The 24,267-nt window shown below is 56.4% G+C and overlaps 9 protein-coding genes across 9 annotated transcripts; 5 read left to right on the top strand and 4 right to left on the bottom strand.

Moving 5' to 3' along the window:
* Positions 1–2,730: 2,730 nt before the first annotated feature.
* On the bottom strand, positions 2,731–4,983 carry VTJ04DRAFT_9862 (uncharacterized protein; the record flags this gene model as incomplete). The annotated part of the gene is made up of 4 exons (XM_069368455.1): positions 2,731–2,748; positions 2,941–3,049; positions 3,307–4,781; positions 4,837–4,983. The coding sequence occupies 4 exons, from the start codon at positions 4,981–4,983 to the stop codon at positions 2,731–2,733; spliced, it is 1,749 nt and encodes a 582-aa protein (XP_069214597.1).
* Positions 4,984–7,910: 2,927 nt separating this feature from the next.
* On the top strand, positions 7,911–9,948 carry VTJ04DRAFT_9861 (uncharacterized protein; the record flags this gene model as incomplete). The annotated part of the gene is made up of 2 exons (XM_069368454.1): positions 7,911–8,136; positions 8,207–9,948. The coding sequence occupies 2 exons, from the start codon at positions 7,911–7,913 to the stop codon at positions 9,946–9,948; spliced, it is 1,968 nt and encodes a 655-aa protein (XP_069214596.1).
* Positions 9,949–11,778: 1,830 nt separating this feature from the next.
* On the top strand, positions 11,779–12,753 carry VTJ04DRAFT_9860 (uncharacterized protein; the record flags this gene model as incomplete). The annotated part of the gene is made up of 1 exon (XM_069368453.1): positions 11,779–12,753. One exon carries the CDS (start codon positions 11,779–11,781, stop codon positions 12,751–12,753), a length of 975 nt encoding a protein of 324 aa, XP_069214595.1.
* Positions 12,754–13,286: 533 nt separating this feature from the next.
* VTJ04DRAFT_9859 (uncharacterized protein) lies at positions 13,287–13,733 on the bottom strand (the record flags this gene model as incomplete). The annotated part of the gene is made up of 1 exon (XM_069368451.1): positions 13,287–13,733. One exon carries the CDS (start codon positions 13,731–13,733, stop codon positions 13,287–13,289), a length of 447 nt encoding a protein of 148 aa, XP_069214594.1.
* A 316-nt stretch (positions 13,734–14,049) lies between these two features.
* VTJ04DRAFT_9858 (uncharacterized protein) lies at positions 14,050–17,311 on the top strand (the record flags this gene model as incomplete). The annotated part of the gene is made up of 2 exons (XM_069368450.1): positions 14,050–14,232; positions 14,315–17,311. The coding sequence occupies 2 exons, from the start codon at positions 14,050–14,052 to the stop codon at positions 17,309–17,311; spliced, it is 3,180 nt and encodes a 1,059-aa protein (XP_069214593.1).
* A 789-nt stretch (positions 17,312–18,100) lies between these two features.
* Positions 18,101–18,548, bottom strand: VTJ04DRAFT_9857 (uncharacterized protein; the record flags this gene model as incomplete). The annotated part of the gene is made up of 2 exons (XM_069368449.1): positions 18,101–18,342; positions 18,437–18,548. The coding sequence occupies 2 exons, from the start codon at positions 18,546–18,548 to the stop codon at positions 18,101–18,103; spliced, it is 354 nt and encodes a 117-aa protein (XP_069214592.1).
* Positions 18,549–19,554: 1,006 nt separating this feature from the next.
* VTJ04DRAFT_9856 (uncharacterized protein) lies at positions 19,555–21,047 on the top strand (the record flags this gene model as incomplete). Its single annotated transcript, XM_069368448.1, has 2 exons — positions 19,555–19,804; positions 19,894–21,047. 2 exons carry the CDS (start codon positions 19,555–19,557, stop codon positions 21,045–21,047), a joined length of 1,404 nt encoding a protein of 467 aa, XP_069214591.1.
* Positions 21,048–21,069: 22 nt separating this feature from the next.
* On the bottom strand, positions 21,070–21,523 carry VTJ04DRAFT_9855 (uncharacterized protein; the record flags this gene model as incomplete). Its single annotated transcript, XM_069368447.1, has 2 exons — positions 21,070–21,163; positions 21,354–21,523. 2 exons carry the CDS (start codon positions 21,521–21,523, stop codon positions 21,070–21,072), a joined length of 264 nt encoding a protein of 87 aa, XP_069214590.1.
* An 80-nt stretch (positions 21,524–21,603) lies between these two features.
* On the top strand, positions 21,604–24,210 carry VTJ04DRAFT_9854 (uncharacterized protein; the record flags this gene model as incomplete). Its single annotated transcript, XM_069368446.1, has 1 exon — positions 21,604–24,210. One exon carries the CDS (start codon positions 21,604–21,606, stop codon positions 24,208–24,210), a length of 2,607 nt encoding a protein of 868 aa, XP_069214589.1.
* Positions 24,211–24,267: the final 57 nt, after the last annotated feature.

Below are 24,267 nucleotides of genomic sequence, written 5' to 3'. Positions count from 1 at the left end.
AGTTCCCATACTCTTGTTTCCGACACTGTTGATGCCCCTGAATCTCTGACTGACGTTGCCAAAGTAACATGCATTGGCTCCACCACTCGAGTCAGGTCGTTCTCACAACCTCTCTGCCCAAGTATCTCTGAACTTCTTGGTCTTAGAAAAGCAGCTCCTCTTTCTCTCGACCGCTTTTCGACCGCTTTACTACTACTTACTATAGATCTTACCCCGTGAAGTGGATTCGGCCAGATAGGCACCTAAGTCCAAGCAACATTGAGTCGGGCACCTCACCCTTACCAAGCCTGACCTGTAGCGCTTACAGAGTAGATGCAGTTCCAAACAAGCCATCTCCGAACATCATAAGCCCGCCCTTCTCGCGACCGAAGAAAGTCCGAAGTCCGAGCAGCTTCCTTAACGGGACAATATGTCTGACGGACGGTTCCTAAACAACCCGCCTTGCTTATTGTCTTACCCCCCCGTTGCCACGTTCGAGGCGGGTATCCTCGGTTTCTATGTACTGCATGAATGTCTTTCTGACGAGATATACTACCAGTTCGTTCCCGTTGGCCCACTCAACGAGCACGCATACAACACGTGGGCGATACGGAGTAAGCCTCGTGGGTAGTAGTAGTATCCCAGGTTTCTCGGGGTTGTTGAGGCACGTTAGGTCTATGGATGTCAGAGGTATGTACGGGATGCATGTTTCGGGTGAGTTGAGCCGCAAATCGCTGCAAATTCTTTAGCCCCCGCGTGGAGGCTTGCCGATTTGCCTGGCGCATCTGACATCTGACACTTGATACCTGACACCCGCCGCGGCCACTTTTATTTGGAGGAGGTCAGGTGACAGCATGGCATCAGTGTGGCTTGGGGATTTGGGATCTCGGCGAGTTAGCGGTGAAGGTATGGAAGCGGTGTGTGTAGGTAAGTGGTGTCGGAGGTGTGGGGGTTGAGATGATTTCTATCGTGATTGGGAAGCGGTGGTGCTAAGGTGGTCATTCTGTCAGTTACGGTGTGATTGGAGTGCAAAAATGTGGCAGGGTGTGGCTTTAGCTTCGGTGAGTGGCGTTCGGTGTCTGTGTGACACAAACTCAACAACTTTACTTGGATCAACAATGGTGAGTTGTGTGTTAGTGGGGGTTGATGCGGTCAAGGGACCTCTTCATCAGAGATCTACAGGCTGCAGGTGACATGTCTAGGTGGCCCCCACATTTTGAACCTCATGAACCTGAGGGCTTGAGGTTCTGTTTTGGGAAACATTCGAGGTTCTTTTTGGGAATGACTGACGAAGGAGAGGCATAAGGTAGACAATCAGTACTGTGATTGACGGGTTGTGGCGCCAGGAAAGCGTGGAGGCTTTTAAAGCCTCAAAGAGACTCGGGTTACCGGATGAGGAAAGTGGTAAACACGAGAAAAAAAAAAGAGGGGAGGGGGAGTAGGGCTGGTTGGTAATGTGAGTGTAAGTGAGAGAGACAAGTTGAGTTTCTGGAGTCTCAGGAGAGGCGTTATGTCCAGGAAAATGTGAGAGATTTGGCCGTGTCTGTAATGAGCTCAACAAGGCTCACTCAGTTCTCACAGTTTGAAGAATTACCCCTGAGTGCGGACCTGAGTCTGCGTGGACCAAGCACATTGCATCGTCTCTTATTCTCGAACTCTTTTCCTATGGGTCAACTCGGAATATTCCGCTTCTCGGAGAATCATGGGCTTATGTATATGGACGGAGTAATGTGATCGAAACCCCCATGTCCTTGCAATGAGGGGGATGTTCAAGCTTTGCCTTTATCGACATCGAGAGGGGTGACCTATCCGCAAGGCTGCGTGAGATCGACAATCCACAACTTTCCCTTCCAGCCACTCACTCTGGAAGCGGGCAAAGTCCAAACCACACCCACTGTGAAGCAGATAGGTACTGTGTATATCATGCAAGCTACAGCTCATCATCATGCTCAATCATCATGACCATTGGTAACCCAACATGTCATGCACCTCCCCTTGAGCTGAGCTTTCTGCTGGAAAAACATAAGCCCGGAGGATCAAGGGGTCGTTTTATACTGCTAGCCATATGCTGACGCCTGCGTCCAGGTCCTTCAAAAAGAGAATGCCTCCTCTGACAGGTCAAGATGGATATAGATCTGCAAGATATGCAGTTCAGAACAGTCGGGGACGGTTCCGAGACCTCAACTGCTGCACAGCTAGCAGGAAAGTCACAATGTTACATATTGTCCTGCAACAACACGTCTCACAGGGGCCATTAAGGTTCTCTCTCTCCATTCCCCTGCTTGATACCATCGGACTCGTTAAATTCTGCCCTAAACAACCCATAGATGCACATATTGTAACACGGCAATTCTGCAAGTCTGAGACTATATTGCCTTGTATGGGCCCGCTGCATGCCGAAGGAAAAGGGACCTCCTCGGCATCAGTGCAGGGCAAAACTCGATGTGCAAACATTTATTAAGGTCGAATGTGAAGTCCCGTCTAGCAAATCGAGGGGGCATTGGTAGATCCAGGCAGAGTTGCCTCTGAAGACGCAAGCCATGTCACAGTTCATCACTATAGCCGGGCGCAGACCGCGGCTATCACTCCTGCATGGGGTGACTGCTTGGGCGACAACAGGGCTTGGAGGCCGCCAGCCCCGCGAGCAACTCAAGCTGCATCTTGGATACAGAGCTATGGGTGTTGCGATCCTGGGTGTTCTGTTTCTCATGGGTTGACAACCAAGTCCGTATCCTGAGCCAGAACACTTGTCTAAGACAAAGCCTGTAGCTATAGGTGTTAGCTAACCGCTTGTTCATTATGAACTTGTCTATAGCTTGAGATTTCTTTCCATGTTCATTCCTTTTCAATCCTCCTTTTCTGAAGCAAAATGCAAGTGCAAAACACCTCCGCTAGGCTCTGATCCAAAGCTTTCATGGACCGGTCCAGCTCGCGCTCAGAAGATGCCGGATTTCAGCATACCTGAACTAGAGCATCCTGCAGCTGTCTCCCACCCCACCTGCCTTGCTTCGAAATTCGGTAGTATTCGATAGTCGCCGTCTTTTCGGGCTTGTCTCTTGAGATGCCCAATCTGAGCTCCCCGAGCTCTCCAGGGCGTCACTGACGTGGCCACTCCCCCGCTTTGAAGGTCGGCATTTGATCTGTGATGCCATATGATGACACCATGTGAAATGGTAGCCCCGAACGTCTGTGTCCAGAAAGCCGACTTCCGGGGTCAAAGGAGGAGTGGGAAGAGTGCATCTCTGGCTGTACCGGATGCTTGGGTTGAGCTGATCGGTTGGGCAAGAGCCGGTGATGGTACGTGGTGGACTGTAGCCTTCTAGATGCCCCCGATATGCTCTAGTGCCTGGTAAGTGGATGGCAGGGTCCCACGATATCAAAATCAAAGCATGTAGACCGGCCTTTGAAGTTCCCGCCGAGTAAACCATAGACCGATCATCGAAAGACCCAAACGGTTTGCCCGAGAACCCTGGCGGGTTCAGCACCCGGAACAGAGCGGCAAGAGCGGCAGCATCGTGTCCCTCCGGACCAGGCTCGGGAGGCCAGAAGATGGTTGGCCGATCCTCGTATTGCTCACCCGATGGCCCGAGACGACGGGAACCCCCGCGGATGCAGAGACGGCGAGCTTCCGGTTCGAACAAGTCTGAGGTATCCACGAGGTCAATGAAGGCCTGACAGCCTGGGTGGTATGAGCACACCAGACGTCGGCTCAGCGGTATCGAAATCGCCGAAGTGTCATTGCAGGGCTGAACGAGGTGGGGGTTTCGTGGTATCCGCGGGGCCAGAGCTGCCTGGTCTGCAGCGTTCTCTGATCCTCCAAACTCGATTGGCGTGGTGTAGTATGTTCGCTTGGTACTCGCACTGCCCGGTAAGTATTCTTGACGACACTCAATTGCCTGGAGCTGGCCTGTCGTTTCGTTCCTGACCAAGCAGAGAGATGAACCCCGGTTGTCGAGAGGCCCCTCTTGTTTGTGGTTCCTCCTCCACAGGGTTCGGTCCGGCGGATGTTCTGCACGGAGAATGGTGAAATACCCATCATGGTCCGGACCCGGGGAATAACGACCACAAAAGTAGTACGATTCCCACTGGCTTTCTCTGTCCTGTTGTCCTCTCCCTTGGTATTCCACATACATTCTCCTCTGGCTCGAGAGGATGTACAAGTCATTGTCGAAGATTTCGAAACAGACAGTAGATCCGAGGTCTGTCCCAATCGCCTCCTCGAGGAGCTCTTGGCGGTACCATTTTTTGTCGTGGATGTCGAATAGGCCAATCTTCCAGAACTCGTCGCCCTCATCGTTGGGGTCGCTGGTGGTTCCGTAGTAGAGAAAGCGCTGGTTGTTGCGAACAACGATGTTGGATACTGACGGAAGCTGATGATAGCCAGTGAGCTGCTGATCAGACACGGTGAGAACCAGCAGCCAGTAAATGGCGTGGCCTGGAAGCCCCGGAACAGCTTGCTTGTATAACAATGACACAATCGAGTCCGAGTAGTGCAAGATCTCGAAGCCGTACTTTTGGCCTTGGTGCCAGGCGCCCAATTGGTCGTGGATAAGTGCCTTCATGTCAATTAAAACCTGGGACTTGGTCGAACGATGCAGGTCCAGCACATGGAGTTTGGTGCCGCGGGTGTAGCAGAGTACCCCGTTGGCGTAACGCCATTCGTGGGCGTAGGCCACCGAAGCCACCAAAAATGGTGATACTGTGATGATAGCCTCGCGACGCTTCAGGAGGCGCCTCAATTGCCTGGCGTACTTCCCGGTCTGCTGAGCCTCGATGGCCTCAGCACTGAAGGGAGCCCGCGTCTGGGGATTTGGTCAGCAACTTGTCTCTTGGCGCACGGAAATCCCCGTGACTCACCTGGAGAAGCCATTTTGTGATCTTCTCCTCGCCGATGAGGAACAAGAAGCGTTTACACGCCAGAGCCAGACTGTAAATGTCATCAAGGAGAAGATGACGGATGACGAGTATTACTAGCTCGTATGGGAGATCAACGATTCTGGCCATGAGGATGGGCTGACGGAGGACGGGTTGGGGGAGAGGCAGAGCAGCGGAAAGACTCACTGCATTAACGCCATCGGGGTGCTTGATCAAAAGGAGTGGATGGGTGAAGCGTTGGTACGGTAGCGACAGGACCCGGAGAGCAGACTCCGGCCAAGTGGACTGGCATTTGCGACAGAGTACGTTGGAGCCACGTCGTGGACAGCATTGTTGGCAAGAGAAGATGAGCGTTTAATAAGTAAGCGCGATGAAGGGACGACAAAAGTTGCGGCTCAAAAAGGCCCCCCCCCCACCCCAACCGGGTTCTGGCTCCTCAGAGACGTAAGGCTCTGGCATACTGTGTATCTTCAAATAGGTAGATAGTCTGTCTAAATACCGATCTAAATACCGAGGTGCTCCGTACCTAGTCTGCATGGATTGTTTTGTTGAGCTTGCTTCACACCCCTGACCTATTCTGTACAGAGTACCTTTGAAGGTGAGGTGCCAAGCTGGGCTTTACATTTTAAACGCCCCAACTTGACGGTGACACTCACGACAGAGTCTATCACTCAGGCTCTTGCCGCACCTAAATCTTACATATGTGTTTCAACAACAATTATGCTTCACAATTAATTATTTTTAAGCAAAGAGCCGAAGACCTTAAAATGTGCTACCTCCCTAGGTGGAATTAGCCTGCTAGTAGGGTATGCAGTGCTAGGTCATGTTCAGTATCCAATTCGTTGTATGTATGTACCTTACTGTACATACGGAGTACGGTACAAACACCAAGGTGAGACAGGGCATGCTTGCCCTGCGGAGTTGGGTACACCGTACATCCTAAGATACCATCGGGTGAATTTTCGAAGTTTCAGGGACCTACCCTTGATTCCATCATTCTCGTCAATGGAGACACGGAATGGGTCCTTTCAGGTCCTTTCCGCTTTCCCTGTATGGAGTAGGGTACGAAGAGATCCATGGGTGTTCTGGGAGAGAACTTTTCTGTCGCAGAGCCGCATCCGAGCCTGGATTCTTGGCATTGTCTGTGTCAACCTGAAGCGCCAACTCTGGAACCAAAGCCCATTCTGTTGTCCACAAGGCCGCCAGGCCCCCTTCCCAAAACAACTGTCGCTGCCATTGCTTCCACAGCCTCAACGGGTCCAACCAAACGTCGACGTGATTGGTTGGCAATCAAGCATTCTTCGTTTCATATGGGCAAATTGATGTGACAGTGGCACCAATTTGACTGCATCCGCTATCACGGACGGTCCTTGGGCTTGGTAAGGCTCGTCTTGATTACCCCGCGTCCAGAGACCATTACTTGTAGACAATCAATCCCCCTGGCCCAAAGACTCATGGAGTTTGGTTCAACCGAACCTCATCTCGGGCCGTCCGTCACGGAATACAGCTTCACATCTCAGTCCACTGTAGTTACGTACCTACTAATACATACACTCAAGAGCCCAAATCCCAAGTGAAACGGCACTGCCACAGCATCAGAGTCACTGTCGTCTTCGAATTGCCGGCCGGATAACCACATCAGTCTTTCCACTCTCATCGCCCCTCTTCCGCTGCCTCCGCGTTCTTAGCTCATCCACTTACCATGCCTTTCTTGGTCTCCGACATTCCAACTTTGCAGATGGTGGACCAAGCAAGGTCCTTTAGGTCGACTTCTGACCAAACGCGGGGGCCGTGAGTTTTTCAGTGTCGGGTTCCGATGTCCCTCGGATACATACTTGGCCTGGTACCTCATCATATTAATCATCATGTAGGGTACATGCATACATTGAAAAGACGCGCAGAACGCCGACTCGCTGCATCCATCTACTGCTCCCAGCAGATGTACCGGAATGCCACGCGATTCCCCATGCCTCAGCTTCCCACGTGCTTCCCCCCTCCCTGCTTCAACTACTGTGTAAGCACCCACCTGAACGCTCACACACGCATTCAGCTCTGATCAGGTGCTCTCGAGTCCACGCGAATCATGACCTGAGGACAGGCCGTCATAAGCCGACATCTGACGCCGAGGAGAGGCACCTATGCGGAAGGATAGGCCCATAAACCCGCAGGTCATGAAACGGGACGGAAAGTCGTGTAGGCAAGCCCTTGCAGGAAAGGCCAAGCTCGGCCCAGATTCCGCAGAGCCGCAGCGCAGACTGATGCCCCACAAAAGGAAATTCGGTGACTTACCGTACTCAAAGTGCATTGGATGGCAACCCAAGGTGAAAGGCCTGGAGGCCCACTCCCCTCGCCTCATGCAGGGCACAGCAGAGCATGGGAGAGCAGAGCCGCATCGATCCTCTCTCGTCGGTCTTACCACGGAAGATCTCCCGCCTCGCAGTGTTACATTCTCAAACGTCTCAACGGTTCAGAAACAGGTTCATGTCCATGATCGAGAGGCATTGACCTCGTATGCAAGGGCAAAGGATTTATCAAGCTCGTGTAAGCTTCGTGTTCGGTGGGACCGCATGCCGTGTTGCGATGCCGGTTCTTTGTCTCCCGCCTTCACCTTCTCACCTTGATACCGACCATGCGGAGTAGTTCTGGGCGCAATCGAACTCTGTAAATCAGGTACCTCTCGCCTGTGCAATTATTGGCGCAATCTCGGAGTCTCAGAGTCAAATGCCATGGTTGACGTAGGAACTGGGTCAGTCGATGCGGGGAGTCCTTTGCCGGGGCAAACTCATGGTCATCCATGTTCCCTTCACCCATCCATCTCTGCCTCTCTGGCAACCAACTTCCCCTTTTATGAGCCTCAAGGCTGCGAACAAAGTTGAGCCCATGCTCTTATCCTTTGAAAGGATTTACTTTGCCCCCGCTCCATTCTTAGCTTGACCCCGCAATTTACGCTTACCTACTCCGGAGTTGGAGATGCAACATGGAAGTTTTGGAGCCAACAGCGGCCGTTTTGGGGCCGGCCATCCCCTCCCACCTGAGACTTTTTCAACACATCCAATATGACGACTCAGGCATCTGACACAGTGGACTTGTACGCACCGTTCACAAGCGATGTGATCCTCGAAGTTCGCACCGGCTCAATGAGGCCCATGCCGGGCCTAGCCGTCCTCTCTGGTATCGACAAGACACCCCACGATGGTCCTGTGCGTGTGACTGAACTCGGCCTTGAGGGTGATGAGCATGACCCAACATTTCATGGAGGTCGTGACAAGGCTATACACGGATGTGAGCTGATTTTTACGATCCCAATGCACCGAGGCCAATAGCAAAATTAACATCGCTGACGGCAAGGCAGACTGCTGCTCGCACTATCGTGCCTGGCGAGCCGAGTTCCCCGAAGCTGCCGATGCCTTCAAGCCTGGCGGGTTCGGTGAGAATCTGGTAACCGCACACCTCAACGAGCGCAACCTCTGCATTGGCGACATCGTCTCCATTTCTCGTCCGGCTCCTGCCGGGCTTTCGTCGGCTCACACCAACGGAGGTCCGGCCGATGATGACACGTCCCACCATGAAGGTAATGGTGGTGGTGATGACCATTCGGTGCTTCTGCAAGTCAGCCTGCCACGACAGCCGTGTTTCAAGCTCAACCATCGCTTTCGTATCAAGAACTTTGCGCCGCTGACGTGGAAGACGTCGCGGACCGGCTGGTACTTTCGAGTTCTGCGCCCGGGGTTTATCCAGGCCGGAGACATTATCCGGCTTGTTCAACGGCCCCATCCTCAGTGGACTATTGAGCGGGTACAGGAGTACCTCCATCGTAACACGGGCGATGCGTCGGCCAACGAGGAACTCGCCGCGATCCCCGAGTTTGGTGCCGAGTGCGCTGATACTTTTCGGGCCAGGGTGGCCCGCCAGCAGGCCAGAGAGAGACGTCTCCAGCGCGAGAAGGAGGCTGGAACTTCAAAGAAGAGAGAGGGTTGGAAAGACTACCGCATCGTGGAGAAGACGAAAGAAACCCCCCGTGTGATATCACTTACCCTTGAGGCAGTTGACCAATCCGTCCTGCTCGCCAACGACAACAACAACGATGAAGAACCCGAGCTCCGCCCCGGCTCACATGCTAAACTCAAACTCCCTAATGGTCTCGTCCGCGCCTACTCCATCGTGAGCGGCAGCCAGGACGGTTCTCGCCTTCAACTCGGCGTGGGCCTCGCCGACCCCAGTCGAGGCGGCTCCGCGTACCTCCACCACACGGCAAAAGTCGGTGACATCCTCGCGCTTGGCGCCATCACCCCACCCCCGGCTGGGTCCCGCCAGCTAGCCAAGGCAGCAAGCCAACACGTTTTCCTCGCCGCAGGCATCGGCATCACAGCCTTCCTCCCGCTTCTCGAACGCTACCGCGACATCCACTACAGCACCGAACTCCATTATGCGGTGCGTTCCGAGGCATGGGACGTGCCTTTCCGAGAGCGGCTGGCCGCGTTAACCGAGCCTCCTGCTGGTAGTAGCACAACGACAACAACAACAACAACAATGGCTGCTACACAAAATTGCGGAAACGGTACCCGAACTCTTGCTCCTCTGACTACTACAGGTGCCAGCAGCGTCTCAGTCACCATCTACGACGCCTCCGCCGGGAAGCGTCTCAACGTGGCACACATCCTGTCCAACTTCCCGTGGAACGCAAGGCTGTATGTCTGCGGGCCCCGGCGGCTGATGGAGGAGGCCTCCCGGGAGGCGAGGGCGAGGGGCATTCCGCAACGGGACGTGCATTTTGAGGCTTTCGACGCGGACGTCGTGCTGGACGGGCTTGACGGAGAAAACAAGAGGGAGCCGTTCGAAGCTATCGTGGCCAACCGCGGGGGTAGGGTCGTCAAGGTGGGCCGGGACGAGAGCCTGCTCGAGAGCCTGAAGAGGGAGTTGGGCGAGGATGAGGTTGGGTCGAGCTGCGAGGTCGGCAACTGCGGGACCTGTCGCGTCGGATTGAAGAGCGGCCAGGTGGAACATCGTGGGACGGCTCTGTTGGAGGAGGAGAAGGCTACGGCTATGCTGGCGTGCGTGAGTAGGGGGGTTGGGTGTATAACGATTGAGATTTAGTTTCGGAGAGCGCGGTGAGGAGGGATGAGGGGCCGGGATTGGAAGAGATCAGCGCTAACCGTCTGTTGTCGATGCCCAATGGACGTTGGTAAACGCGCTGAAGGAAGGATTCAGCCTCATGGTTTAGCGTATCACACAGTGCATCGCCGAAATTGAGGTGGCAATGAAGGCTGGACGGTTGATTTGGCATTGGGCTCTACACTAGGTCATGTTGGCTTGCCCTGACTGCCACAGTGATAGATGGCAAGTGGTTATTGAGCCGCATCCTGGCGTGGATTGACATATGCTGGTTATTCCCGATATGTGATAGCCTTGGTGCCCATCATATCTATCCCAGAGTGTGTGCCTGCCGGTGAGGTCAACGGTGGCGAATACCTCAACAGAGCAAGGCGGGGTGTGTGGTTTCTGCTACTCAACGGGCAAAGATGTCCCATTGACATTGGCCCAAGTCAACCCTGTACACTTCTCGGTGAGCACGATTGAGTTGGTGGTAGTAATGACCAATTTGTTAATAACTCGATTCCAACAACAGGCCACTTGAGAACCTCAAAACCAGAATCACCTGTTCGATAGATGTCACCGTACGACCTAACTCGAGTCCCCACTACCCTCCTTACACATGTCGTGAAACCCCCTTGTACTTGTTGGACAGCCCTACTAAACAAGAAGTTCCATTGTGAACTGTAGGGCCGGGAGTCAGGGCATCTTTGGGGCGCCGTCGGGTGTTGATCCTCGCAATCGGATGAGGTTCCGGGAGATCACGGAAACAGATCCAGCAATGATATATCGACACACCGAGCCAGACCGAGAGACAAGCAATTCTCTTAGAAATGACAGGCTAGAAGTGAGCTTATTACCTCAATATTACGGAAGAGCTTACGTGTATCCTCTCGACTAGCCCAGATATCGATTCTGCTTGAATATCTATTCGAAGTCCGCGGAAGTTGTCCATTTCCCAGGGCTGGAAAACTTGGATCATTGTACCTTCATCGCGGAGATCGGGAGGGCCAGACTGACATACAGACAACCATGGTTCTAGGAACTCCGGATAGGATCCCGGTGCAGTTGGTCCGGTCCCTGCAGAAGAAAACGGTTGGTCCAGCCATTGAGGCATGCTGCGTCATCATTGTCTTCCGGCAGAGCAAAAAACATGGGTGTCTGCAGAGCCTCCTCTTCCTCAAAGTCGCTCCGAAATGCCATGGCGAGACAGAAGAGGGAAAATGTCGAGATGCAGCAGGAGTTGTTGTGTCATTGCGTTATTCCTTCAACTTGCAGACAGACACCGGCTACTTCCGGCTACTGCCAACACAGCATGAAAACAGCAATCGGAGTGTACGGAGTATGTTGGCTGTGCTCTCACCGTCTCGTAAAAGTGTGAAATGCTCAGCACAAGGGGTCGTATTGGCCTTCACCGAGAATGGCCGTGACACCCCAATGGGCTTTATTTCGGCACTCGAGGTGTCGATCTGAGACAATTTCTTGTGGCACAACATATCTCGATGAAAAACTCGATGAGGAACCGGGAAAGTGCTAAAGGTTGCGGGTGGGCCGTTTATCCTCTCTCTGGGCTAATGTCATGAAAGGGGCTAGGGTGCGCAAGGGTTGGGGTTCGGGTTCGGGTTAGGGGTCACACTCAAAACGCAACCAAAGTGGGTTAGGGTTAAATAGGGCCCCTTATCGCACCAAGCCTCCCTCCCGGCCAATGATAAGACACAGATAAGAAGTAGGTGGGGCCAAAATTTCTCGAAGAGATCAAGCTCTCGAGGACATGAAGCTTCCATCGCTAACTCCGACAACGATCCCAACCTCCTCATCCTCTCACCCGCCAACATGTCGATTCCCGCAACAATAGGGGACTTCTCAGTCCTCCCCGTCTCAATTCCACCATTGCCATCCTTCCCACGAAAAGTCGTCCACCACCTCTACGTCCGGCGCAGCGCTCCCAAGATCCCAACCGAGACCGACGCGCGCAGCCTCTTCATCACCAACGTCCCCGTCGACAGCACCGAGGCGCACTTACGAGCCCTGGTGACCTCCCTCGTCGGATCGGGCCGCTTCGAGAGCGCCACCTTCGAAGACGAGCGTAGGGACGCCAACAACCCGTCCCCCGTGGCCGCAGCGCAGCCCGCGTCCGCTGCCATCCTGCTGCGCGTCCACGGCCGCAAGCGCAAGCGCGAGGAGGAGGAGGCGGAGCGCGAGCAAGAGATTCTCGCCCGCATCCCGGACACGTGGTCGCGGCCGCTGCGGCGCAGCGGAGGCACGGCCGTAGTGCTGCTCGCGGATGAAAAGAGCGTCGAGCAGGTCCTCAAGGCCATCGCCAAAGCGCACAAGACCAAGAAATACCCTACCTGGGGCGTCGCCGTGTCAGGGTCGTCCGCTGGAAAGGCGCCTCTGGTGCCTCTGCTCGGCCCGGCATGGTTGAAGGCGCACAATCGGTTGTCGTACCCCGACCGGGCGGCGCTACAGGCGTCGGTGGACGCCTTCTCGGCGCTGTTCGCGGACCGCGAGCGCGAGGCGGCGGAGATTGCCAAGCGGCTGCGCAACGAACCGGATGAAGATGGCTTCGTTACCGTTACGCGGGGCGGACGGACGGCGCCCGTCAGCCAGGCCGAGGTTGAGGAAGCCCGCCGCCGGATGTTGGAGAAAGAGAAGAAGAGGAAGGAGGAGCTGGCCAATTTCTACCGGTTCCAGCTGCGCGAGCGTCGCAAGGAGGAGCAGGCTGAGCTGCTTAAGCGGTTTGAGGATGATAGGAAGAAGTTGGAGGCTATGCGGAGCAAGAAGGGCAAGTTTGTCCCGGAGACGTGAGGAAGGAGATGGGATTGGAAGAAACGACGTGGAATCACACGTACACACACACACTCTCTCTCTATTGATACCCAGGGATGGGCAGCCCGGACCGGAATCTGTTCCCTCCCTCTCTGCGGGTGTAGAAGTCTTGTTTGGTAGGTAAGTGCCTTGTTTTCGTTATGTTGTCTACTCCCCGCACAGACTCTACACACCATGATGACGCACGCGGGGCCATCAGAGTGTCTTGCTCGACCAAGAGGTTCTCTCCTCTTGCGAGAGCAGACGAAGGATGACAAACACCGCGAAACATAATCTTCTCAAACACTCCTGACGTGTGTAGTTGCTTGTTTTTGTCGTTGGCTGGTCAATGGTCTCTCCGCGTTCTCTGTTTCGAACTGACTTGACTGACGATCCTTTCCTCCTTCAGCTATCCTCACCGGACGGCCGGTAACCCGTGTGCTGCGGCCTCTTGCAGCCGAGCCAGACAGACGGTGACGAGGTGGAGCAAGGCCGGGCCAACGGCGGTGGGCGTGTTCCTGGGACCAAACCTGTCAAAACACGTCGAACGGACGCTTTCCTGTGGCGGACGACGGGCCGTCGATAGAGTGTGAGGCTAAACCGAGAATGGGCTGCTGGGCGGGAGGGGGAATGACCCGATTCGACTGGTTCAGAGGAACGGTCGAGGGTCGGCTGTCACAAGCTGCAGGACGTTGCGAGGTTACGAGGGGCATGGCACGATGAAGAACCGGGGTTTTGCGCGAGGAACACAGGAAGCATTGGAAAACACGGGCACATGGTCGTGGGGGAAGTGTAGTCGGGTTAGGGTTAGATATGGTAGACTGGGCGCCACGTGCCGAGAACAACTGGCTGGGATCCACAATCGGCTCCATACCAAGGTGGCTTCGCTGCCACGGCAACGCCCCGCCAAACAAACAGCGGAGACGTCGGCTCGACACACAGCAGCCACGGCGTCGCATTGAAGCCAAGTTCCTGCCCATGCCGGGAAATGAAGATTGACAATCTCTGGAAGTCCTCCTGGAATTCGAATTTTTCGACAGAACACCACCGGGGACAGGTTCCTCTTTGCATTATCCATCATCCTCCTTTGTCTGTTTTTTTGTTTACTCATACCTCTTAGTCCATCCGCAACGTGAATGAATTGACGCGTCCAGCGAAAGCGAACCTTTTCGTCCGAGCGGAAATTTCGGTCGCACAAAGAGGGGACAAGCGAAAGTACGCCCTCGGAAGAAAAACGAAACAAGAAAAACAAAACAAAACCGGTTTGATTGATATGACGGCGAGACGTTGGCCGTCATGATCGATCCCGAGAACCTGCGTACGGCATCGCTGTACATCAACAATCAGCTCCTGTCGCGGGGCTTGCTGCGCGATGGCCACAGCATTGACTTCGCCCACCCGGGCGACACGGAGGGCGAGGTGTCCGAGACCATGAGCCGCATCATCAGCGTGGTCAATGATTTGATTCTGCGGCGCGATGTGAGCATTTCCTTTCCTTTCATTCCGTTGCCTCTCTTCTCATCACAAAAGATAACTAACTCGCTTCTTTCCTAACCTCCAGCGCGATGCCGAACACCGCGAATCCCTCTCCACCACCCTCCGCGCCCTCCGCGCCGAATCCCTGCGCCAGGCCAACGACATCCAGCGGCTGCAGGAAAAGTGCGCCGACGCCCAGCGGAAAGCCGGCATCAGCGAAGCCGCCGAGGCGTCGCTGCGTACGCAGCTGCGCTCCGCCGAGGCCAACATCCACCGCCTCAAGGAGGAGGCGGCGCGCACCCGCACCCTCGTCGCCCAGACCCGCGCCGCGTGCGCCAACGAGGTCCGCAAGCGCGATCGCCAGATTGAGAGCCTCAAGAAGGCCGTCGCGGAGGCCGGACGGGCGAGGGGCGCCGGCAAGGCGGTCGGGGTGACGAGCATTACCGTGGTGGGGGATGTTGGCGGCGAGCCGGAGGTGGTTGTGCCCGGCGCGGAGGGCCAGCATGGTGGTGTTGGTGACCTGCGGGCTGAGACCAATGCCTTCTTGGCCCAACTGGCGAAGAGTTTGAGCGAGGAGAATGAGAATCTACTCGCGTTGATTCGGAGGACCGTCGAGCAGCTCAAGGACATGAGCGGCTGGGATACGGTGGCCGGGGCCGGGTGCGGCGTCCAGGGCGAGCACGGCGATGGGCATGCTCTGGTGCTGGCTGCGAACCCGGCGGATCTCGCGTACGAGGTGGATGAGGTCCTCGAGCACCTGCGCACCATCCTGACCAACCCGTCCTTCGTGCCCATCGAGGAGGTGGTGGTTCGCGAGGACGAAATCCACCGGCTGCGTGATGGGTGGGAGAAGATGGAGTCCCGCTGGAAGGAGGCCGTGCACTTGATTGATGGCTGGCGCAAGAGGATGCAGAACAGCGGCCGCCCCGTTAACGTCGAGGAGCTGAAGATGGGTTTGCGACTCAGCCCGGTCAAAGTCAAGAACGTTGAGGAGACGGCTCACGGGTACAACCTGAAGCTAGAGTCGGGGGAAGATGAGGAGGACGATGAGGAGGATGGCGACGGTCGTCCGCGGACGCCTTCAGAGGAAGGTCCGCTGGATCTGGTGCCTGAGCAGCACGACGCCGAGGCAGTCGATAGCGAGGAGGAGGAGGAGGGCGAGTTCGACGAGGACGACGACGTCGATGTCGACGAGCTGGACGTTGAGGAGCCCAATGTCGAGATCCTGCAGCATTCGCTCATGATGGCTTCGCCGCCATATCTGCGGGAAACACGCACCTCGGCCAACCGGGGCCCTCGTCCGGGACGTCATCACAACAAGAAGCACTCCCGCCTGTTCCCTGCCATCACCGAGGAAAAGACCTACGAGGTCGACACCGAAGAAGACCCGATCCCCCCGCCGCCGCCACCTCACGCCGAGAAGCCCCGGCAGTCACCTAAGAAGCCGTTGCTGTCGTTGAGGCCCGTGCCGCCAGAAGAGGCTGCTGAAGTAGCCCTCCCTCCTTCAGCGGCTCTCTCAGCACCGGACGGCTGGACCAACAGTCCGTCGGACCCGACACCAGAAGAACGGGTCAGCAAGGCGTCTGCACCCGCAAAACTCGAGCCGCGCGCTGCTGCTGCTTCTGCCGCGGCTGCGACGACAAAGAGGCGAGAAGCCGCCAAGAAAACCGACGCCGCTGTTCCGGCGAAGCGCGACCCTACCGCGCGTAGGCCAGTAACAACCACCAAGCGCAAAGACACCGACCCTACCAAACCCACCACCACCACCACCCGGACAACAACAGCAACCGGCCCAACCGCCGCGACAACCGCCAAACTCCGCACCGCCGCCCAACGACCTCCAATAACCCGCGGCCGCTCCGACACTCGGTCCGACGACAAACAATCCACTACCAGCACCGGCACCGCCCCAACCACCCGCCCGGCACGCGCCCCCTCATCCGCCTCGGCCAGCTCCGCCCGCTCCGCAGCCACCACCACCAACAACGGCAAACACACCACCATTGGTGACCCAACCGCCTCCCCGACGCGGAGACCCAACCCCTCCCCGGCACCCTCTCCCACCCGCTCCCCACAGCGTGGCGTGAACTCGCGCCTGCCCCTTCCGCGGCCGGAGCGCGCCGCTAACGGAGCTGTTACCGCCACCGCCTCCGGATCCAGCCTCCTCCCGCCGCCGCAACAATCGCCGGTAAACATGGCGACCATCGCGGCGAAACTGGCGGCTTCGGAGCGCGAGGCGGACGCGGCGCGGGTGAGGGCTAAGTTGAAGGCTGCTCGCTCCGCTGCGGGGTCAAAAGGGTGTGCCACGGCCGCGCCGGTGACGCTACCCCCGCGACCGCCATCTTGTGTGGAGGGCGGCGAGCAGGGAGATGCTGCGCAATGGGGAAGTCTGAACCGGTCTTGTGAGGCGGCGAGTTTGGTCGCCGCGGCGTCGACGTCCTCGTCCTCCGGGTCCGGGTCCGGGTCGGGCTGCGGCTCGGCGTCCTCGTCGGTGGAGGACGGGAGTAGGCCGAGGAGCGTGGCGACGGCTGCTACAGGGGCTTCTTCTTCGGCTTCTTCTTTCAAGGAGGAAGGAGAGGGCGGAGAAGAGTGTGATAAGGTGGATATGGTGGAGGATGATGAGGAGGGGGAAGAGGATGGCGTTGCTGGGGAGGAGGGGGTAAATCAAGATGATGAGGAGCAGGAGGAGGAGGATGAGCTGGGTTTGTCCCCCGTCGAGAGGCCGCAGCAACCTGCCCCAACGACGCAAGCACAGGGGAGGAAGGAGAGGCAGCCTTTGCGCAAAGACAAGACCTCCTCAAAACAGACGTTGGCGGTGCAAAAACGGACGCAGAAGCAAGCGTCTTCAACCACCAACACGACTCAAGGTGCTGCTGTGAAGCGAACGGTTGCGCCGGCAAAACTCCCAGCAGCAACAACAGCCGATGGTGGGCTAGTACCGCCGCGTAAGCGGGAACGTCGCACCAGCAAGATTGCAGGTGCTGGCGGAGGGTCGTCGTCGTCTTCGCGGAGGAGGAGCACGCTGAGCCCGTGGGAGTTGGATGCGTTGATCCAGGGCGGGACTGTCACGGTCGATAGGTAAAACGTGGTGAAGGGATTTAATGGGATACAGTGTTTGCTTGAATGGGCGGTATGAGAGGGATGGATGATGTTTTTTTGGAGGTTACCTAGTCAAGGGATTACCTACCGGCCTTAGGTATTCTGGCTGGTTGGCGGATTGGTGGTGATGACGATGATGATGATGGTTTTCGGGTGTTTGGATGGGTTTCTTTTTCCTTCTCCTGTTCATGATTGATCATGATGAGGAATTGCATTTTCGCTCTGGGGTATTTGTGTTGGTTTCATTCGAGTCTCTCTTTCTTTTTGCTTTGTCTCTCCCCTGTTCTGAGGTCATATCATATCACCTGGTGATTCTAGTTGCATGGATGCAATACCCATCATACCCATACCCATACCCATCCTCCCAAACAGCATATGGTTTGGTTTTGGCTTTGGTTGGCTTATGGTTGATTTAATTGTTTCATCTTGCCTGTGGTGTTAGTGTCCTTTGTCGAGTACATATTTCGTCGGTGAACACGTACGATACAGTTCTGGTGCACGTTTTGTTGTTCATGTAGTTGGCTGTTGCAATAGTGTGATGTTGAATGCGACTTGACTGATGTTACCTTGTGGGATATAATCCTAAAACGAATCTCCATCGTACAGTACATCCCTCCGTTCGATTCAATCTTCCTCTCATCAACACTTTCAAACCAGCCAAAGAACTTCAAGCCGACATGGTGTGTTGTCCTCTGTATTATACCAACCATATCACCACATTATCATGAAATCCATCATCCACCTCGGATCCAAGCATATCCAAGGTCCTCAATTACTTCCCGCCAAACCAACCCGACAAAGCACTCTTCCCCTTGCTCGCGCTCTCCTCGGCTTTGGTCTGGGCCTCGTCCGCCTTCCTGGCCGCGTCGGCCTTGGTCTCATTGTAGTAGGCCTCGGCCCGGCTCTTAGCGGCGTCGGCCCGGTCCTTTGCTTCGTCCACCTTCTCCCTGATATCATCACGCCGGCTCGGCGGGATCTCGCGCTTCAGGCGGTCGGCTAGTTGGCGGGCATCACCTGGAGGCAGGGAGAGTCCAGGTTAGATGTTGCTTTTGATTTGCTCTGAGAAATGCGATGTGGTGGTTGGTGGTAAGGAGGGCGGGAAACGAACCTTCGAATTTCTTTTCGGCGGCCTTCGGGTTGCCGCCTGCTGAGTAGAGATAGTAGCCGATGCCACCGACGGCGGCGGCAGCGATGGCGAGAGGGGCTCTGGAGCGGGACATGATTGTTGGATGTGTAAGTGGTAGATAAGGAGGTGGATGGGATAGTTGATGACTAGAAGTCTGATGTTGAAAGCGTTTGGTGGTATTTGCTGGTCTCTGCAAGATGGAACAAGATCTGTCTTGTTTCAAGGGAAGAGGATGATCGGCGGGATGACCAGGTGGTGTTATACGAGTAGAGTCGAACTTCCAGGTTCCCGGAGTTGTATTACCTATGGGATGACGGCAACAATGGATGGAATGAGGGGTAGAAGCAGCAGGTCAACATGGACGGGAATTGCATGATTTTAACCTCCTTTTTCTACCAATCTTCGATCTTGGAGCATCTTTTGTCCACAGTTCACGGCCCAGATCTTCCATCACATGCTGTATCCCTTTTTTTCTTTGCCTCCAAGGTTCGATCTGCAGCGATTGTTGAATTTGTTTACTGTGAGGTCATCACTGCTAGAGGATGGTCCCTATGACGTAAAGCTGCGTTGGTGAGAGGCCCCACTTGGCCGCTGGCGGGCCCTGCCTTGGCCCACTGTGAGGCACTGTGCGAGGCGCCATTGAGCAATGGAGCCCGTTTCCAGGTTCCCCGAGCAAGCAAGGCGCAGCACCTCCAACCGCAAGGCTTGGCTGGAGGCCACAGCTCCCGGTCTCTGCCTGCGACATGACGCCGGGCAACGGTCCTGCATCATCCATCCTGTTGCCATCCCTCGTTTCCTCCCCATCGCAGTAATCTTGGAACGGTCCTCCTAGTTTCTGTCGCCCTGTTTGACTAGATATTTTTCCAATTGACACCTCACCTACGCATTCTACCGTCTTCTTACTTTTTGGGGAAATCCCTCTGTTTTCTTCTTCCTCCTCCAAGGAATTCCTCCTCGGCTACTCCGTACCTACCTCCTCTCCACACCTCCGGCCTCCGGTCCGCCGACGCATCCGTCCAATGCCCGCCTCCAACCGCGCGCCGTCGTCTCCTCGCTGACTCTCCAAGAAATCCACCAATCGAACCATGGCATGAGGAGCCATGCCCAGGATCAAACACCCTCGCACTTCCCGACGCGTCCCTCCTCTCAAAGACAGCGACTTCGACCACGAGATCAACCTTGTCAACAATGATGACCATGACCAAGCCTCCGGCTCGTCCTCGTCTCTCGGAGGGCCATCCTCCTTGACCTCGGATGGCAGCAGGGGCCGTTCAATATCCAGACAACAAGATGTGCCCGAGGCAGAGGGCAGCATGCCGAGGGCTGCTCCGCCCACTGTCATGATTAGGCGTGAGTGAACCTGCGGCGATTGTACATGCATACATGCATAGCACCAACCGACAGCCGCAGCACTGACAAGCAATGCATGCTGTGTCTAGAACCAACAACCCCCTTTCCCGGACCCTCATCGGAGGCACAGACGCAGACGCAACCTGCGCGAGAATCCTCCCGCCCCCGCACCGCCGAATCCGAAATCGACCTCCTCTACGAAAACCAACGCGGCGGCTTCCTCTGCGGAATCCCCCTCTTCTCACCCAAAGCCCTGGGCAACCTCGACCCGTCGCCCTGGACCAACGCCAAAGGCCGCCGCGCCAGCCCGACCGACATCAAGACGGCCCAGGTGCCCGACCCGAGCTGGGAGTGGGCCTGGCCCGAATGGCGCATCCAGCACGGCGACAACACGGACGAGGAGGGGTGGGCCTACTCGTTTGCTTTTTACCACAAGTTCTCGTGGCACAAGCCGCGGTGGTGGAACTCGTTCGTCCGCCGCCGAATATGGACGCGCAAGCGCGTCAAAAAGAACCGCGGTTATCAGGGGGCAGCGGAAAACCCCATGATGCTGAACCCGGAGTATTTCACGGTGCGCCCATCGGCCGAGCTGGCGAGGGAGCGTAGCCCGAGTCGCGCCAGCAGTCGGGCGGCGAGCCGCATGAGCGCGGCGAGGATGAGCGTTGCGAGTCGGTTGAGCGTGAGCACGGTCAACAGCGAGGGCTTGGTTGCGCAGCCCGTGGTTATTGAGACTGTTGATGAGATGCTTGATGCGCTGCGCACGGCGAGGATCGATCGCGAGAGGATCGAGGCGGTGGAGAATTTCCTCGCCAACGCCCGAGAGGGATTGGCCGGGCTGCAGGACCACATGCATGAGATGATGGCGCTGTTTGTCTTCCAGGCCTCGAGGAAAACATTGCTAGCCAAATTGCACGAGGTGTATAACCGCGCGGTGGAGGAGCGCGACAAGAGGAAGGGGCACGATGAAGCCTCGCCAGAGCTGGAGAGGAGGGTAGAGCATCTCGCTGCGGCGATCAAGCATGCCGATGAGGAGGTCAAGAGGCTGGAGTTTTGGAGCGATGTGAAGAGCGTCGCCGAAGCGGGGACCTCGATAGGGATCGTGGACCCCCCGCAGGGTTGGAAGCCGGGTGGGAAAGGGGGAGGGGAATGCCCGGCTGCGTCGTCGACCGGGCAGGAAGAAGATGGGAAGACGGATAGGAAGAAGGATGGGGGTGTCGAAGGTGAGGGTGAGGTAAAGCCGTAATGTGATATGATACCTAAGGTACCTACCTATGATACCCTGCCACCAACAGTCTGGGCTCAGTACGGAGGATATTGTGTTGTGGTTTATGATGAGCCGTTCTCCTATTTTCCTTCCTCCTGGGTATGAGTGTATTATCTTGAAGGCTTGGACTCCTTGGTGTATTTTTTATTTTTTTTAAAAAAAAAAGAAAAGAAGGAAAAAAATACAAAGTATTAAGAGTTCCCAATAAAAGATAGCCTGGTGGAATTTCCATCTCGAAAAAAATACTCACCCAAGCTGTTGTCTTCACTGTCGGATCTACCTTACCCTGTTCTTACTCCGGGGTCGTGCTCTTCGGGGCCGTCAGTGGAGGCTCCATCCCGGTCTTGGCTCCATCGGCTGGGGCTCCGGGCGCTGTGGGGCAACGACGTCAAGTCCTGCAGAGCTTCCTCTGCGCCGCAAGCGATGATGCTTCCAATGTCCCTGGCCCGGCCCATTGACAATACCTTAGGATTGACAACGGGGCCGCTCAACGGAGTCGACAGTCCGTCGCATTCCACATGCCCTGTCCATAACAATGCCCCTCGGCTCTGCACTGCCATGGAGGGCGTGCTTAGCCCTGGGTCGCATCCACCGCTTGCCCCTCCTCCACCACTACCACCACCACTATCACCACCACCAACATCAACGTCCGTTGTTGGCCCAGCTCCGTTTCCTCTCAACCGCCCCCGAGAAACAACATGAAGCCGATCCCCCCGAACCCAAACCCAGCCCCTCGTCCTCCTTCATCGAGCGCCTTGATCGCCTCCCCGTCCGTCGCCATCCCGACCTGGACCCCGTCGTCTTCGAGCCCGTGACCGTCTATCCTAACAAAAAAGAGAGCAAATATGCCCTTCAGAAGTCCCATAAAGCCCTTTTACAGCAGGTGCGCTTGGAGAAGAGGCGACGCACCAATGCCCCCGGCGACTGGCGCCAGGTTCTCCGAAACCTCATCCGAGCGAGTCCCCAATACCGAGAGGGCGTCAAAATAACCTTGTCCAAGTCCCAACTCGACCTCCTTTTGTCCCACCCCGTAGACAACTTGTGGGAGATGAGGTCAAGGACAGGCATCAATGCTGCCTTCCATTACCCAGTCGACAACGCCGCTGAAGAGGGGGAATCTGAGGCGTACGTCATTCTCAGCGGGCTCGACAATGCCCTCACAACCGTCATCGACGACATTACCAAGACTGTCGGCCCCGCAACCATCTCCCGCGCTCGGGACTCCGACCTGGCCAAAACGAATCGGGTGAAGGGTCGAAACCCTTTTGCTCCCGACACCGGCACAGTCGACCAGCCCAGGATGTTTTTCTCCAAACGCTTCTTCGGGATGAATGTTGAGGAAATACCGCGGCCCGAAACGTGGACCACCGAGTCATTCTACGCATACGTTGCCGCCTTGACCAAGGCCCGCCCGGAGACCGGCGGTTCCAATTCACGGGCTGTGGTGACCCTGCTCTGCGAGGCCTTCCACGACCATGCCGCGTCCTCGGTCATATCGTATCCGGCGCTCCGATGCGCCCTGGAGTACATGGCTCCGCATGGCTCGGCGTACGCCGGCCATCTGTGGTCACTGCTGGATCGGGCCAAATCTGTGGGCTTGCATATGGGCATCAACGAGTTCAACGACCTGCTCGAGACGGCCGTCGCGTCCAAGAATATGCTCGCCTTTGCGTGCAACATTGACCAGATGCTTCGCATGGGCGTCTTGCCCAACGAGTGGACCTGGGTCCTGTTCCTCCGTATTGTCGAGGCCGAGGAGGTCTGCCGGTACATCCTCAAGGCCATGGCCGACAAGAACTATTTTGCCGATCCCAGGATGGTCATCTGGGCGTCCAAGGAAATGGCCGAACATGACATGTACCGCGCCATCCAGCTCGGCCAAAGCCTCGACGAGTTCCTGGCAAGCGTGCAAGAGCTGTACGGCCCAGACTGGCAGCTCCGCACCTCGACGGCAAACAAGTATCTCAACGTTCTGGGCCGGTACAGCAAGCTGGTCGAATGCAAGCAGCTGTTGAAGATCATGGCCGCCAGCGAACATGCCCAACCCAACACCATTTCGCTCAACACGGTCATCACGCACTGCAAGCACCACAACCGAGCAGACATCGCCATCGACTTTGTCCAGTGGTTTGAGGAGCAAGGATACCACCAGGTCGCGGACAGTCTCACCTTGTATTTGCTTTTCGCCGTGGCGCGGACAATAAAGAAGCCGCATCTGACCTCCGCCGTCTGGAGGTATGCGCACCTGTCGAGGAAAGCCGTATACTGGCTACGACGCGGCGGGCGGCAAATCCTTGTTCAGCCAGAAAAGACGCAGCGCCTCGTCGGGCGGCTGGGTGCGTTGTGGGAGATGCCGGGGGGATGTAAGATGACCAAGGAGGAATGGGTCAGGGAATTGTTCTTCTACGACTACAGGACATCTGAAGAGTGGTTGGGCAATGATAATCTAGAGACCCAGAATGGTGCGGAAGCAAAGCAACGAGATCCAGAGCAATCTGCAACCTCAAAACCCAGCTCTTCCTCCGCCACCGAGCGCGCTACACCCGGCAGCCTACGCCCTGGCAAGGAATGCGAACTCTTCTTTGACTGGGCCGAAGCCAAAGCCGAAACCCATACCCCCGCTATTCCCCTGGGCACCTTCCTGCGACGCGCCCTCGACCTCGACCTGCGGCTGCACAGGCTTGCGTGGGAGAGGCAGGCTCTCCTCCGCTCCGAAGCCGCCGGCGACGAGGACGTCCCTGACACCCGGGAGGACAACGTGCCTGTCGTACAGGACAACTTGGCCCTCCTTCCCGACGGCACGCCCGCGGATATGTGTCCGTTGGAACTTCCGCTGAAACCAAGGAAGGAGGAGGAGGAAGTGGAAGTGGATGAGGGCTACTCCCGGGATTCGATACGGCAGCAGCAGCAGCCTGATGGGACGGAAGTGACTGGTTCGGGGGATCACGCCGATGCTGCCGCTGCTGGTGGTGGTGGTGGCGGAGCGCAGCGGCCGCCTCTGCTGGAAGCGGCGAGGAGGAAGTTGGAGGAGATTAGGCAAACACGGCCCGTGGGAGCGTCCAAGAGCCCAGCGGAGAAGGAGTGGGAGAAGTTGGTGAGGAGAATGGAGGGGGAGGACGACGACGACGACGGGAGGATATGAGCGGGGAGGGGCAAGAGGAAAGGGAGGAGGGGTGGGGGTGTGCACTAACTTGTATGT

Source organism: Mycothermus thermophilus (assembly GCF_041956435.1).
Source record: "Mycothermus thermophilus strain CBS 625.91 unplaced genomic scaffold VTJ04scaffold_7, whole genome shotgun sequence".
Taxonomy (NCBI): domain Eukaryota; kingdom Fungi; phylum Ascomycota; class Sordariomycetes; order Sordariales; family Chaetomiaceae; genus Mycothermus; species Mycothermus thermophilus.
Note: the sequence above shows the minus strand (reverse complement) of the source record. Positions and strands in the feature narration are given on the sequence as shown.